Here is a 17,684-nt window from a genome sequence, read left to right as displayed (position 1 = left end):
AGGTGCAGACTGTAGCAACAGTTATTTTTAGACACTTTTGGCTATTGCAACACTCTAAATTGAGTGTCACTATAACCATGTTAAATGTACATAAAAAATGTATGGAAATTTAATAATGTTCTAAAGTGCCATTAAACAAACATTCCTTTTCTTTCCTTTTTCCATGGATAATATGTGAGTCATGGAGCACCGGTTTGACACAAAATACACATAGTACTATACATGTAACGTTCATTCAAATTATTAGGTAGAAAGTTCCAGCAATGATGGTTAGACACAGTTGTTAATTATGACATATCCAACAACTTTTAAATTAATACTGTGGTAGTACAAAAATACATTACAGTAACTTTAAAATTAGCGAAAGGGACCAAAAAAAGATTTTAAAAAATTCATTGTGGAATAACAGCATGAGCTTAAATTATATTAAAGGGACATACCCTGGTTTTTAAACACTAAGGGATATTTTTGACTGTTATAGCTGTTTTTGGTAACTGAAATCATACTTTACTTAGATTTTATGGTTTAGATGATCAATTTCCATACATTCGAAGAGTTTTGGGTCTTCCTGGTGGTTTTAATATCTCCAAATGCATTTATCATATTTTTAAAAATATATGTGCATATGAGAAGTAACAATTATGGAGTAAAGTTTTAGTCTTGTTTTTAGAGGGTATTTCGCCATGTCAAAGTCATAGACCCGTGTTTCACTCAATTCTAACTTTATCCAAATGTGTTACAGGTTTGTAGATTAAATAAACTTAGTGTTAATTTTCATGGGTTAAAACTAAGGTTTGTCCCTTTAAAGACAATAACTGAAAACAATTATTTTCATTATCTAATTAATTTTTTATACTTTTTTACAATTTTGCGTTTGTTCATGTACAATATCCAGACGGCGTTTTGAGTTCTCTTAGTTAACCCATTTCTTGGCAGGCATTCACAGCTTGAAATCAGACAAACTCATTAAAACTCGAGTAGGTGACAGAATAAACATCTTGCCATCAATATCCTGGTAGCAAGTTTCCATCATTTCACTCAGAAGGTCAGGGGTCACGCTGAAATTCTATGTGTCAGTCAATTAAAATTGTTGACTTAAAGACAAAATGAAAAGAGACAAAATGAGGGGTTTTCCGACGCTGAAATGGATGCCATATAACAAGCACAATGCAGCAATGTTTGTCATGACTGCCGTTCGTTTCCGGACCAAGTCGCAGGACGAGAATCGAATCGCCAGTGGAAATGGGAAAAACTGTTCTTGGAGGTAGAAATGTTTACCCTCATTTATTGGTAATTGAATTGCGAAAGTCAACATTCATTATTTCTATCTGCGGCGGGAGCTCACGGTGCGCCCCGTCTTTCATAACGCACTTAACAGTTTGTGCATCGCTCAAAATACACCAACAGTGAACAACAGCGGCATTGAAGAACTCCCCTTAGTCCATCTTACAAACTTGACATTCGCATATAAATTTCAAAAACGCTATCTAAGAAAGGTTTTTCTCTTTTTTTTTTGGCTTTCTTAATACAATTTGACTGTCAGTGGGAGGTCTCATTAAAATGTTGTCCCGATAATTTGTAAACAGGGAGATAAAGCACAGATTGAGTGTGACGAGACCAGAAATGGTAAGAGGTGGTTCTTTGCTCCCTGCCACCCGAGTGTAATCAGAGAGGTGTATCTGTGTAGAACACGGTGTAACTGTCCTCCTCCAGGTACGAGTGTGTAACCCAAACTCTTTGCAGGGTCTTCAGCAAGGTGTAATGATGCATTATATTAGTGTCAGAGTTTTTTATCTAGTTTTTCACATCTACGTGAAACATCATGTGACTTGGCTCTCGAGATATGAGAGCGTAACTCGAACTCATGACAATTTCTAGAGTAGGTGTAATGACGCAAACTATATTTAAATGTGGTATCTACCAGGAACGTGGTGTGACTGTGCCCTTGAGATGGAAGTGCGTAACTTGAGCCTGTTGGCAACACTGAAGCTCAATTTCTCGTTCATGGTTCAGCCATGATCCACGGTTCGAGTGAAAACTGAGTACCTAGACTTTTTTAGTTGATGCAAGAATAACATTGAGCACATGGACAGCTGAGTCATAAGACTGTGTGCACAACATACTTACCAGCGTTGAAAATAAGCACTTGTCCGTTTGTCCTGACTAGTGAGAATCTGCTCGGATAACCAAAATGTACCTTGGTGGTTGTCCAGTGGACAAGTAAAAATACTCAATGAAGTTTCATTTTAAACAATGAAAAACATTGTCCTTGTACTTTAAAAAAACAAAAAAAAAATTTATTTGGACAAGTGAAAATATTGGTAGATAAGTAGATTTCTAGATGTATTTGTCCGGTTGATTAGTGAAAAATTGTGCTTATTTCTATCACTGCTTACATGAATCGTGCAAATCAAAGTGGTTGCTTTTTAATTGAATCAAGAATCATGGTTGAAGTGTTAATTCATAATGCAGTATACTTGTGCTATGAGTTGCATCTCTTTTTTTTGCAAAGATTAAAATATTATAACAATTGCACATGTTAGTAATTATAAAATAATGAAGAATAACAGAACAAAACCCCAAACTGAATATATTAATGTATTAATGGATACTTGGAAGGAAGGGAGGGAGGGAGGAAGGAAGGAAGGAAGGAAGGAAGGAAGGAAGGAAGGGAGGAAGGAAGGAAGGAAGGAAGGAAGGAGGAAGGAAGGAAGGAAGGAAGGAAGGAAGGGAGGGAGGGAAGGGAGGGAGAGGGGGTGGAGGAAGGGAGGGAGGGAGGAAGGAAGGAAGGGCGAGTGGGTGGATAGATGGATAGCGTGGATGGATGGATAGATGGATAGATGGATAGGGTGGGTGGATGGATTGATTGATGGATGGATGGGTGGGTGGGTGGGTTGGTGGGTGTTTGGATGTTTGGATGGATGGATGGATGGATGGATGGATGGATGGATGGATGGATGGATGGATGGATGGATGTGTAACAACACCTCAGCACAAAACAAATATTGGCTAAATGGTGTCAAACAAAAGTAAACATATGACTTCAAATGGACAGACAAATGGATGGAACCAATGTTTTATTTTGTACTATTAGTTTGCTACTAAGTAATCAGTGAATGAAAGTAGGTAATATGTGCTACAGTTAATATAACATACAAAAAAACAACATTACAAACCTTAACCAAATCACCATCTTCATCTATAGAGTCACTTTCATCCACTCTACAATGAAAAAAGCCTGCCATTTTGGAAATGATATGAAACAAAAGTTTATAAATGAAAATGTAAGATATATGTACAGGAAAAAAAGAATTAAAATATAATTTTAAAAACATAAAGTCTTTTAAAATAAAAATGTAAAAATTTCTTTGTACTGTTGTACATGTACATTATATGATAACTGTGTATTCTCTTTGAAATGTCGAGTTTCAAATTTATCACAAGAACTTGACAGTGGCATACAATGTATGACATTTGTATATTCAGACTTTGCCTTTTAAGGTACGCGGGTGCGATCGCGCTCGTACAGCGCACATAATTTCAATCTGGCGAGTGTGAAAAATAACGCACGTTACACTTGACAAACAGCGCACGTAAAATACTTTTGTATATTGATTGTCACTATTTACTTTATGTAGCTGATAGAAAGATCCATTTAATAATACCAGAAGAAAAAAAGTTACAAGAATGGTAGCATCCACGCAAGATTTTAATATATGACTGGTACTTATCTTTGCTATACAAATCGGAAAACAGAGGTTTAATAGACATCTTCGTACCAATCCAATCAAAACTTCTTTGCCTATTTAATTTATTATTAATTAGAAACAGTCCACTTTTGTAAGGTAATAGATCACAACGTCTGATAAGGATAACTCATTTATACTGTTCATATAGTTATGACAAAAAAGAGAAAAGGGATTGTATTAAATAGTGGCTTCTGTAGCCTACACAAATGAACTCATTACAGAAATCAGCGAAGTCAGTAAATTGTCTCGATTAGTTCATAACTGTTAGCCTACAAAACTTATGCAAGGTCCCGAAAATGGCAATTGTGTAATTTTATACTTTCTTTAAAAAAAAAAAAAAAAAATGAAATTTAGACAGAATAATAAAAAGGAAAAGAAAAGATAATAGGTATGTAGGAATAAGTCTAGATATTTTTGTACGTCTATTATTTTTCTTTTTTTATCTTTAAAAAAAATTCAAATAAAACTAAAGATTAATGAATGTGCATGTTATTTATATATGTATATATGTACACACTATAGTAACAGTAATCAATGATCATTTCCGACTATTTATTTTTTGTTTCATTTGTTAGAAAGTCACAGACCATGTGACTGGAACATGCTTTGATGCGCAGTACTCTGTGGCATATTGACCAATCAGAGCTATCGGTGACAGATTATTTTTACTCATGGAATTTTTCTGCACGCACACGCTGGTCTACTTGACAATTTATTAGGCAGTGATGATGATGTCTAAAATTATGGGGGGGGTTTATTATCTTTATTATGACATCCCACGTTTGAAATAAAATCTTTTGTAATGACAGATTTTGTTAGAGTTTGTATGTTTTATCAGCAACATTGGGGCTATTCTAGATCAGTGACGTAACGCTGTCAGAGCTGTTCGTACTTGTAGTGGTAGGTCAAATGACGTGTTACAAAATGTTCAGGGAGGGAGACTTGTTGCATAATTGTTGAATTAAAAATGCCACGTGAATGTCAATGTCCCAACCAACACTATCAACTGAACTAATTGTAGGCCTACATTTCACGAGTTATTTTTAAAAAAAGTTTTAATAATATGACTCGGTAGTGCACACCTGAGATGCTTGGTTCGTAGTTCATGAACCACCTCCTCAGAACCAGTGGGTTTTTCCCATCCCAACTATTCTAATCATGTTCGTTACACATAATAATGAAATTCAAGACAAGTTGATTCCTATATATGTTTAGTTGCACGTTCATCAAACCATCTAACACTGAAAAGGTATATATATATATATATATATATATATATATATATATATATATATATATATATATATATATATATAGACACACACACTCACATACACACACACACACACACATAAACATACATATACATATAAATATACATATAAATATACATATACATATACATATACATATACATACACATATACATATATAAAGGTATATATATAATTGTGTGCATCAAATTATCTGAATAGTACATATTGTAATTAAAAAATCAAATTGTCTGCATCAGTGTTATGTCATAATTATATTTCTATAATACTACTCAGGAAACTTTTTAATAAATTATGACTCCATTCCTCAGATGGAAAAGAAGTCAGACTATACTAATGAACCAAACAACACAAAATTAGAAGAAAACATTATTGGTTTATTGGTTAATTTTTGCAACATATGTCTCTGCATTTACATGTACCAATTAATAATGCTTGGTTTTCACTCGCCTTAGCATTTTCATGAGTGCGATTTTTCACTTTCCTAAGCGTTTTGAGGTGTGCAATTTTTCACTCGGCTTTCTTTTTCAAAAGGCAAGGACTGTATATGCCATTAAAATGTTGAATTTCAAATCTATCATAAGAACTTGACTTGACTTAAGACAGAACCTACAGGAAGACACACAATCAATAAGACTAGAGAAGATACATGAATTTCACATGAACTTGACTTGACATAAGAGAGAACCTACAGGAAGACACACAGCCAATAAGACTAGAGAAGATACATGAATTTCACATGAACTTGACTTGACTTAAGACAGAACCTACAGGAAGACACACAGCTAATAAGACTAGAGAAGATACATGAATTTCACATGAACTTGACTTGACATAAGACAGAACCTACAGGAAGACACACAATCAATAAGACTAGAGAAGATACATGAATTTCACATGAACTAGACTTGACTTAAGACAGAACCTACAGGAAGACACACAATCAATAAGACTAGAGAAGATACATGAATTTCACATGAACTTGACTTGACATAAGACAGAACCTACAGGAAGACACACAGCCAAGATACATGAATTTCACATGAACTTGACTTGACTTAAGACAGAACCTACGGGAAGACACACAATCAATAAGACTAGAGAAGATACATGAATTTCACATGAACTTGACTTGACATAAGACAGAACCTACAGGAAGACACACAATCAATAAGACTAGAGAAGATACATGAATTTCACATGAACTTGACTTGACTTAAGACAGAACCTACGGGAAGACACACAATCAATAAGACTAGAGAAGATACATGAATTTCACATGAACTTGACTTGACATAAGACAGAACCTACAGGAAGACACACAATCAATAAGACTAGAGAAGATACATGAATTTCACATGAACTTGACTTGACTTAAGACAGAACCTACAGGAAGACACACAGCCAATAAGACTAGAGAAGATACATGAATTTCACATGAACTTGACTTGACATAACACAGAACCTACAGGAAGACACACAGCCAATAAGACTAGAGAAGATACATGAATTTCACATGAACTAGACTTGACTTACAGCAGAACCTACAGGAAGACACACAATCAATAAGACTAGAGAAGATACATGAATTTCACATGAACTTGACTTGACATAAGACAGAACCTACAGGAAGACACACAGCCAATAAGACTAGAGAAGATACATGAATTTCACATGAACTTGACTTGACATAAGACAGAACCTACAGGAAGACACACGATCAATAAGACTAGAGAAGATACATGAATTTCACATGAACTTGACTTGACATAAGACAGAACCTACAGGAAGACACACAATCAATAAGACTAGAGAAGATACATGAATTTTACATGAACTTGACTTGACTTAAGACAGAACCTACAGGAAGACACACAATCAATAAGACTAGAGAAGATACATGAATTTCACATGAACTTGACTTGACATAAGACAGAACCTACAGGAAGACACACAATCAATAAGACTAGAGAAGATACATGAATTTCACATGAACTTGACTTGACATAAGACAGAACCTACAGGAAGACACACAGCCAATAAGACTAGAGAGAGATACATGAATTTCACATGAACTAGACTTGACTTACAGCAGAACCTACAGGAAGACACACAATCAATAAGACTAGAGAAGATACATGAATTTCACATGAACTTGACTTGACATAAGACAGAACCTACAGGAAGACACACAATCAATAAGACTAGAGAAGATACATGAATTTCACATGAACTTGACTTGACATAAGACAGAACCTACAGGAAGACACACAATCAATAAGACTAGAGAAGATACATGAATTTTAGACTTGACTTAAGACAGAACCTACAGGAAGACACACAATCAATAAGACTAGAGAAGATACATGAATTTCACATGAACTTGACTTGACATAAGACAGAACCTACAGGAAGACACACAGCCAATAAGACTAGAGAAGATACATGAATTTCACATGAACTTGACTTGACATAAGACAGAACCTACAGGAAGACACACAGCCAATAAGACTAGAGAAGATACATGAATTTCACATGAACTTGACTTGACATAAGACAGAACCTACAGGAAGACACACAATCAATAAGACTAGAGAAGATACATGAATTTCACATGAACTTGACTTGACTTAAGACAGAACCTACAGGAAGACACACAATCAATAAGACTAGAGAAGATACATGAATTTCACATGAACTTGACTTGACATAAGACAGAACCTACAGGAAGACACACAATCAATAAGACTAGAGAGTACACATGAAGACACACAATCAATAAGACTACATGAAAGATACATGAATTTCACATTTGACTTGACACAGAACCTAAGACACACAGCCAATAAGACAGACTTAAGACAGAACCTACAGGAAGACACACAATCAATAAGATTAGAGAAGATACATGAATTTCACATGAACTTGACTTGACTTAAGACAGAACCTATTGGAAGACACACACTATAAGATTAGGAAGACACACAATCACATAAGACAGAACCTAAGACTAGAGAAGATACATGAATTTCACATGAACTTGACTTGACATAAGACAGAACCTACAGGAAGACACACAATCAATAAGACTAGAGAAGATACATGAATTTCACATGAACTTGACTTGACTTAAGACAGAACCTACGGGAAGACACACAATCAATAAGACTAGAGAAGATACATGAATTTCACATGAACTTGACTTGACATAAGACAGAACCTACAGGAAGACACACAATCAATAAGACTAGAGAAGATACATGAACTTCACATGAACTTGACTTGACTTAAGACAGAACCTACAGGAAGACACACAAATAAGACTAGAGAAGATACATGAATTTCACATGAACTTGACTTGACATAAGACAGAACCTACAGGAAGACACACAGCCAATAAGACTAGAGAAGATACATGAATTTCACATGAACTAGACTTGACACACAGAACCTACAGGAAGACACACAATCAATAAGACTAGAGAAGATACATGAATTTCACATGAACTTGACTTGACATAAGACAGAACCTACAGGAAGACACACAGCCAATAAGACTAGAGAAGATACATGAATTTCACATGAACTTGACTTGACATAAGACAGAAGACCTAATAAGACTAGAGAAGATACATGAATTTCACATGAACTTGACTTGACATAAGACAGAACCTACAGGAAGACACACAATCAATAAGACTAGAGAAGATACATGAATTTCACATGAACTTGACTTGACATAAGACAGAACCTACAGGAAGACACACAATCAATAAGACTAGAGAAGATACATGAATTTCACATGAACTTGACTTGACATAAGACAGATAAGACACAGGAAGACACACAATCAATAAGACTAGAGAAGATACATGAATTTCACATGAACTTGACTTGACATAAGACAGAACCTACAGGAAGACACACAGCCAATAAGACTAGAGAAGATACATGAATTTCACATGAACTAGACTTGACTTACAGAAACCTACAGGAAGACACACAATCAATAAGACTAGAGAAGATACATGAATTTCACATGAACTTGAATAAGACTCAATAAGACTAGAGAAGATACATGAATTTCACATGAACTTGACTTGACATAAGACAGAACCTACAGGAAGACACACAATCAATAAGACTAGAGAAGATACATGAATTTTACATGAACTTGACTTGACTTAAGACAGAACCTACAGGAAGACACACAATCAATAAGACTAGAGAAGATACATGAATTTCACATGAACTTGACTTGACATAAGACAGAACCTACAGGAAGACACACAGCCAATAAGACTAGAGAAGATACATGAATTTCACATGAACTTGACTTGACATAAGACAGAACCTACAGAAGACACACACAGCCAATAAGATTAGAGAAGATACATGAATTTCACATGAACTGGACTTGATTTAAGACAGAACCTACAGGAAGACACACAGCCAATAAGACTAGAGAAGATACATGAATTTCACATGAACTTGACTTGACATAAGACAGAACCTACAGGAAGACACACAATCAATAAGACTAGAGAAGATACATGAATTTCACATGAACTTGACTTGACATAAGACAGAACCTACAGGAAGACACACAATCAATAAGACTAGAGAAGATACATGAATTTCACATGAACTTGACTTGACTTAAGACAGAACCTACAGACAGACTACATGAATTTCACATTAACTTGACTTGACTTAAGACAGAACCTACAGGAAGACACACAATCAATAAGATTAGAGAAGATACATGAATTTCACATGAACTTGACTTGACTTAAGACAGAACCTATTGGAAGACACACAGCCAATAAGACTAGAGAAGATACATGAATTTCACATTAACTTGACTTGACTTAAGACAGAACCTACAGGAAGACACACAATCAATAAGATTAGAGAAGATACATGAATTTCACATGAACTTGACTTGACTTAAGACAGAACCTATTGGAAGACACACACTCAATAAGATTAGAGAGTACTAGAGAGTACTCATGAACTAGACTTGACATGAACCTATGGAAGACACTGACATAAGACAGAACCTATTGGAAGACACACAATCAATAAGATTAGAGAGTACTAGAGAGTACACATGAACTAGACTTGACATAAGACAGAACCTATGGAAGACACACACTCAATAAGACTAGAGAATACTAGAGAGTACACATGAACTAGACTTGACATAAGACAGAACCTATGGAAGACACACACTCAATAAAATTAGAGAACTTGACCTGACATAAGATAGAACCTACTGGAAGTAACACTCAATAAGACTAGAGAGTACACATGACCTTGACCTGACATAAGACAGATCCTATTGGAAGACACACAATCAATAAGACTAGAGAGTACACATGAACTAGACTTGACATAAGACAGATCCTATTGGAAGACACACAATCAATAAGACTAGAGAGTACACATGAACTAGACTTGACATAAGACAGATCCTATTGGAACACACACAATCAATAAGACTACAGAGTACACATGAACTTGACCTGACATAAGACAGATCCTATTGGAAGACACACAATCAATAAGACTAGAGAGTACACATGAACTAGACCTGACATAAGACAGAACCTATTGGAAGACACACAATCAATAAGACTAGAGAGTACACATGAACTAGACCTGACATAAGACAGATCCTATTGGAAGACACACAATCAATAAGACTAGAGAGTACACATGAACTTGACCTAACATAAGACAGATCCTATTGGAAGACACACTAAGTAAGACTAGAGAGCACACATGAACTTGCCTGCTGAAAATGGCGTCTGCCTCAGCTATTCGTTCTCTCTCCAGCATGGCACCCTTTTCCATCATGGCAGCATCTCGAACTTCTTGTGCAGAATAAATATCTCGTGTTAAAGCTGAAGACATAAAGATGGAAGCTTTGTAACATTAAAACTATATATATTAATCATATAATACTTGTAGCTGATGGATGCTGCAGCAGGGTGGTCAGAATACTGAAAGAATTAAATCAATGAAACTAAGGACATATTTATTGGCATTTAGGCTTATTTCTGCTTAAAATTCTTCTCTGTTTTTTTCAAAATATTGAAATTCACTAATCAAAATCCTTTCTTTTTTTTTGCATCAAAGACTGTTTCAAAATATTATAACTAACCAAAAGTTCAGAAATGGGATGTGTAGGAATGTATTAATTTAATTATATGTATATTTTATTAAAAACTGGATAGTAAAATAACATGTTTGTTTTTATTGGTAAACATGTACCTGGGAATATATGCACATGCATCTTTTAAAGTTTGACCGGCCTCAGTGGCGTCGTGGTTAGGCCATCGATCTACAGGCTGGTAGGTACTGGGTTTGGATCCCAGTCGAGGCATGGGATTTTTAATCCAGATACCAACTCCAAACCCTGAGTGAGTGTTCCGCAAGGCTCAATGGGTAGGTGTAAACCACTTCCACCGACCAGTGATCCATAACTGGTTCAACAAAGGCCATGGTTTGTGCTATCCTGCCTGTGGGAAGCACAAATAAAAGATCCCTTGCTGCTAATCGGAAAGAGTAGCCCATGTAGTGGCGACAGCGGGTTTCCTCTCAAAATCTGTGTGGTTCTTAACCATATGTCTGACGCCATATAACCATAAATAAAATGTGTTGAGTGTGTCGTTAAATAAAACATTTCTTTCTTTCTTTTTTTTAAAGTTTAGTCATGGTTCAGACTTATCTTAATAATAAACAAAAATATATATCTGCCAGGGTTGAAAATTAACATGAAAATCAAGGTCGCCAGCAGGGCCAGTTGAAGAAACATCTTACTGGCCCTTCTCAAATTCAACTAGCCCTCCGATTATCACACTGGAATTGAACTGCACAGTTAAAACTATAGTGGGTTTTTTGTTGAATAATAACCGTTTGCATTAAGAATACCGATGAATTAACGTTAACTTCATAATGAATAAAGCTAAAATTTATATCAAAACATGTTGTAAAGTTTTAAATCATATCAACTCAAATAAAAAATAATGAAAAAGAAATCCAGTATAAATAAACATGTCTCTTTACAAAGTACCATTAAATTAAATATATTAAATCATATTTTCAATACAGGGTAAAAGATAATGCAGTAGAAACAGACTAAATGTAGAACTGCACGTGCTTTAGTAAACTAGTCTGGGAGTGGCAGTCCTCTTTGTGATGATGCAAGAGGGATGGAATAAACTTTGTGGTGATACAAGAGAGGTGAAATTCCCAGCAAATGATTTCCTCAGGAGTTGCCGTTCTCCTAGATAGAGATCCATGGAATCATCCACTGTTTTGCCAAATGCCCATTCGACTCTGCTTTGTGCAGATATGGCCCTGATCATGTATTACAGTTGTGTCATTCAGATTACCTTGGATGTTCTATCAATTGCCTTAAAACTTGTATCACACAAAAAAGTTAACCTATGTAGTTTGATGGTATTTTGTAGATAATTTTTGTTTTAATTTACACAGCACTTTTACCCCCAATAAAATGTTATTTAAGACGGTATGGGTTTAAAACTTAATAAATTAATATGTTTTTATATGAATTTTATCTTTATTCATTATGTTGGCGCTGTTAAAATAAAGAACATGTTGTAGGTCTTCTGCTACCAGATCTGTAGTTCGTGCCGACATAGACGCGGTGTGTTTTATCACATTCAATTCTGTGTTTCTGTTTTTAACTAGTACCACGCTCGCCAGACACTAAAATCAATGGTCGCCCAATGGACTACCTTTGTAAAATTCTTAGTCGCCCTTAGCCAATAAAGGTCGCCATGGGCGACTGGGCGACTGGGCGACTGCTAATTTTCAACCCTGATCTGCCTCTGTGAAGGTTATTTGTGGTGGGCTTGAAATAAAGAAAACATTTATAGTTAGGCTAGGTAGTGCATAGAATGGCCTTTAAAAATTATTATTATTATTGCATTTTTTTTTTTTTTAAATAATCTTTAAAAATAAATATAACTCTCTCATAAACCTTTTAATCTCACTTTGGGATCAAAGACTTATTGCTTAACCTTTTTAGCAGCAACTGAAATAAGCACTTGTTTGTTTGTCCTGACAAGTGTAAATCTGCTTAGACAAGCAAAATGTTCTTCGGTGATTGTCCAGTAGACAAGTAAAACTTTTCACTGTTTTTTATTTTGAGCAATCAAAAACATCATCCTTTTATTTGAATAAAATAAAACCATTTATTTTAACAAGTGAAAATATTGGTGGACAATTAGATTTCTAGATCACTTTCAGTAATTATTGTTTACTATAGCAACTTTAAAAGTTGAAAATAAAAAGAATTTGATTTCATATAACTATCATTTTACAGCAAGTTAAATTGGCTGGAAAATTCCTTCATTGTTGAACAATTGGAACCATCAAACAAGACAATACTTCAGTTACAAAATTTAATATCTCTAAGTTGTTTATATTTTTTTTTTTATCGTAACTGCATGTAATCGCTTGGAACAAATTTCTCTTCCTGGCTGGAAACAGAAAATCGAATTATTACCAAGCAATCAATCACTATAACAAATTATTAAAGGTCTTTTAATTTACTATTCAATCTTCAAACCCACCATCTAGCCCATCATCTCTTTAATGGTAATAATGTTAATGCTAACAAACTCAATGGGACCAGGTAGAAATACGTCGCCACACTCTGAAACAACTGTCTCTCATTTGTGATATCCATGACTGCCTACTATTTCATACGCCTCTGATCTGCAATCGCCTCTGATTTGATGAATACCTCTGCAAACAAGGCCCGGCGTTAGACAAGGAAAATAGATTACAGGTAAATTACAGGTAAAAGCTGTTAGCGAGTCTTTGAAGCTCGTTTATTTCGCTCTTCCAGCTGGCCGGCAGAGCATTGCCAATTGCCGTAAATATGACAGACTGCAAACAGCACATATGAATCATACGGGACCGAGTCAATATTTGACAACTTAACTGTTATAGCTCCAGGGCCTATAACCCTATCACACATGTTTATAAGTTACCCCATCAATCGCAGATATCTCCCCAGTTTTGTTGACTTACGCTACAGCCTGACATTTACACCCAATTGATGTCTTTTTGGAAATAATGAAATTTCACTCCTTTGTTGTACTAATCTAACACAAGAATGCAGATTAATTTTGTGAAGCCAACAAAAGTGGGGATGAAAATATCGAGAATCTAAAAAATGAAATTAATCCTAGCAATGAACTGGCATTGTCAACAAAATGGGTCTTTACTAAAAGTCTGGGTTTTTGAAAAAGTTGATTGTGTGTGTAATAAATTATAAAAATGTGTAGCAGTTTTTTATTGTGTGCTTTTAAATTTAAATGTTGCAATCTCATATTCAAATAAAACACTCTTAAAATGTATTAATGGAACAAATTATTAATTACACCAAAAATGATTTTTTTTTTTTTTTTTAATTAAAATGTTTTTAAAATATACTCTTAAATCATATACTCTTCAAAAAAAGAAACGCAAAAGGGTACAAATGGGTTATAACTCCGATTTTATGTTTCCTACCGGTTCATGCTTTGTGAATATAAGGTCATTGCATGTCCCAAACACATTCCCACGGTTACATTCGATAAAACGCAGCTACTGTACAATAAAGTTCCAAAATGTGAATATTCGCAAAAATGCAGCCACGTGCAAACCATGTCACCACTGCACGTGCATTGTCTGCACGTGCAACATGAACACTGACAGTATAAAAGTGCAGGGTGTTCGCTTGCCTGGCCTCTGTATCTGGCCGACAGTTGACAATCCAGGACATGCCACGTCTCAGTGAACCGCAGAGAAACAATGCCATCGGCCGACTAGACGCAGGCGAATCCAGAACGGCCGTTGCCAGGGCATTCCATGTGTCCCCAAGCACCATCTCCAGACTGTGGGACCGTTACCAGCAACATGGATCAACACGTGACCTCCCTAGATCCGGTCGACCACGGGTCACTACCCCCGGGCAGGACCGCTACATCCGGGTACGCCACCTTCGGGAACGATTGACTACTGCCACCTCCACAGCCGCAGCAATACCAGGTTTGCGCAGGATATCCGACCAGACCGTACGGAACCGCCTACGTGAGGTAGGAATTCGTGCCAGACGTCCAGTTCGAGGTGTCATCTTAACACCACAACACCGTCGACTCCGACTGCAGTGGTGCCAGATTCATCGACAATGGCCTCAACTGCGATGGAGACAGGTGTGGTTCAGTGACGAGTCCCGATTTCTGCTCCGACGTCATGATGGAAGATGTCGCGTGTATAGGCGTCGTGGTGAACGTTATGCGGCAAACTGCGTGCAGGAAGTGGACAGATTCGGCGGGGGTAGTGTCATGGTGTGGGCAGCCATCTCACACACTGGCAGAACTGACCTGGTCCACGTGCAGGGCAACCTGAATGCACAGGGCTACATTGACCAGATCCTCGGCCACACATCGTTCCAGTTATGGCCAACGCCAACGCAGTGTTCCAACATGACAACGCCAGGCCTCACACAGCACGTCTCACAACGGCTTTCCTACAGAACAACAACATTAATGTCCTTCCTTGGCCATCGACATCACCGGATTTGAACCCAATTGAGCATCTATGGGACGAGTTGGACCGACGCCTCCGACAGCGACAACCACAGCCCCAGACCCTGCCCGAGCTGGCAGCAGCCTTGCAGGCCGAGTGGGCCACCATCCCCCGGGACGTCATCCGTACTCTGGTTGCTTCAATGGGCAGGCGGTGCCAGGCAGTTGTCAACACACGCGGAGGCCACACCCGGTATTGACTCCAGATGACCTTGACCTTGGTGGTGTGTCCTATCACTTACTCACAATGGACTAGAGTGAATTGTGAACAATCCTGCAACATTTGGTAATTATCGGACTCACCATTCAATAATTAAATCAATTCTCCAAATGTTACGACAATGTGGTTTTGCGTTTCTTCTTTTGAAGAGTATATCTGTCCTGGTACAAGCCCCATGGCTATCCAGAGACAGGCCCGGCGACGGACATGCTCGAAAGTCTAGTGGTATATGAGCTTGTAAAAATTATTCGCACTCGCACTTAAATCATGTTATTTTGATCAGAGAAAATGATTTGTTTTGGTCTTAGCATCTTTTTTTTTTTTTTGGGGGGGGGGGGGGGTGTGTTTTGGGGTTGTTTGTGAATTTTTAAGTCTCTCAACATTATGTTTCTAAAGAAGTTCAGTGCAAATTATTTTTGATTAATATGTTAAACAAATGTCCTCTTTTTTTTAATGATCTACATTCTGACAGTACCTGCATCAAGTGCTTTTTGAAATCAGTCTACCAATTAAGATATTTTCAGTATCAACTTCCATATTAGACTGCATCTTAAAATGTTTCAAATCATTGTCAAATATAATTTAGCATCAATTGTCACAAAACAAAACTTTGATACCGTATATCTTCGACTATAAGTCGAATTTTTTGACCAAAAAATAATTTTAGGTAACTTGGGGGGTCCACTTATAAGAGGGTAAAAAACATTACCCAAAAATATTACCATTTTGGGGATGATTTTACAAGTTTCATTGTTTAATTATGCCCTGTATTTATACTGAAATATGTTAATTTGACACATTTATTTTTTGGAATTAGACCGGTTTTGGTTATGGGAAAAGGCGTGCGATCTCACTCACATGCCAAGACAGCAGTCCACTTAGTTAAAATAACAGCCATCACTAATAGCAAAAGTGTACACAATACTAACTACCTTTTGCCCAAGTTTATTTTGAAATCTGGTCACTGACATTAATCATTGTTCAAACAATCTTTTTCGATGATTAGCCTCATGAATATTAATTTTCCCTAAAAATAGCTTAGACAGGTCTCCGCAGTTCACTAGGGCAAAAGGGACACACATCATTTGGTACAAAAACCAGTGTACTTTTCAAAATAGAGTTATCCTCATTACATATATTAATATGGCGGCAAGACATGATGTGATTAATTGATGATATTTTCAGTTTTATCGTAGTGATCTGTTGTCAGTGTTGATAAATAAAGTTGTTGTATGTGCACAAAACCATGCTGTACAGTGCCATATGGTAACAGTCAAACAGCTTTCACTATCTACTAAGGGAATATTTCGTTTTGATGCTATGTACATGTAGTTTGATTGGAATATTACGATGTAGAAAACAGGAAAACAGAAGTTTGTAAAATAATTTTCTTTGGTTCAAATATCGTACGTTATTGTTCTCATGTGCTGAAAACAAGAAATACTTCAATATTTATAAGTTGCTTTTTATGGGTCGACTTATACACAGGTAAATAAAAAAAATAAGTTTTCAGGGCTTGAAATTAGGGACACGACCTATAGCGAAGATCGAAGATATACAGTATTACACAGAACAGAACTATTTGAATATATGAATTTTTTTCCTCTTTAAATCATATATTTTCCATAATACTTACATTCAACAGAAATATTTCAAAATGCTAAGTATGTACGCCCTCTTTAAAAGAATATTTTAAACACTTACATGCAACCCGTTCTGTGATTTCCATGATCAGCTCAGCTTCTCTTTCTTTAAAACTCAACTTCAAACGTTCATGCTCTTGCTGCAGAGCTGAATAGTTATCATTTAACTGAAAAAAACAAGTTAG

The 17,684-nt window shown here is 36.2% G+C and overlaps 1 protein-coding gene across 1 annotated transcript in view; it reads right to left on the bottom strand.

The window, feature by feature from the left end:
- The window catches only part of LOC121369947, a 70,971-nt gene that overhangs the window by 31,864 nt on the left and 21,423 nt on the right, over positions 1–17,684 (bottom strand). The window contains exons 5-7 of the mRNA XM_041495029.1: positions 17,561–17,666; positions 10,821–10,932; positions 3,177–3,222 (exon numbers count right to left, since the gene is read on the bottom strand). Of these exons, the coding sequence (XP_041350963.1) occupies positions 3,177–3,222; positions 10,821–10,932; positions 17,561–17,666 (264 nt within the window). The remainder of the gene's footprint in view (positions 1–3,176; positions 3,223–10,820; positions 10,933–17,560; positions 17,667–17,684) is intronic.

The sequence above is a fragment of the Gigantopelta aegis genome, chromosome 4 (assembly GCF_016097555.1).
Source record: "Gigantopelta aegis isolate Gae_Host chromosome 4, Gae_host_genome, whole genome shotgun sequence".
Lineage (NCBI taxonomy): Eukaryota > Metazoa > Mollusca > Gastropoda > Neomphalida > Peltospiridae > Gigantopelta > Gigantopelta aegis.
This window is presented reverse-complemented; position numbering and strand designations above follow the sequence as displayed.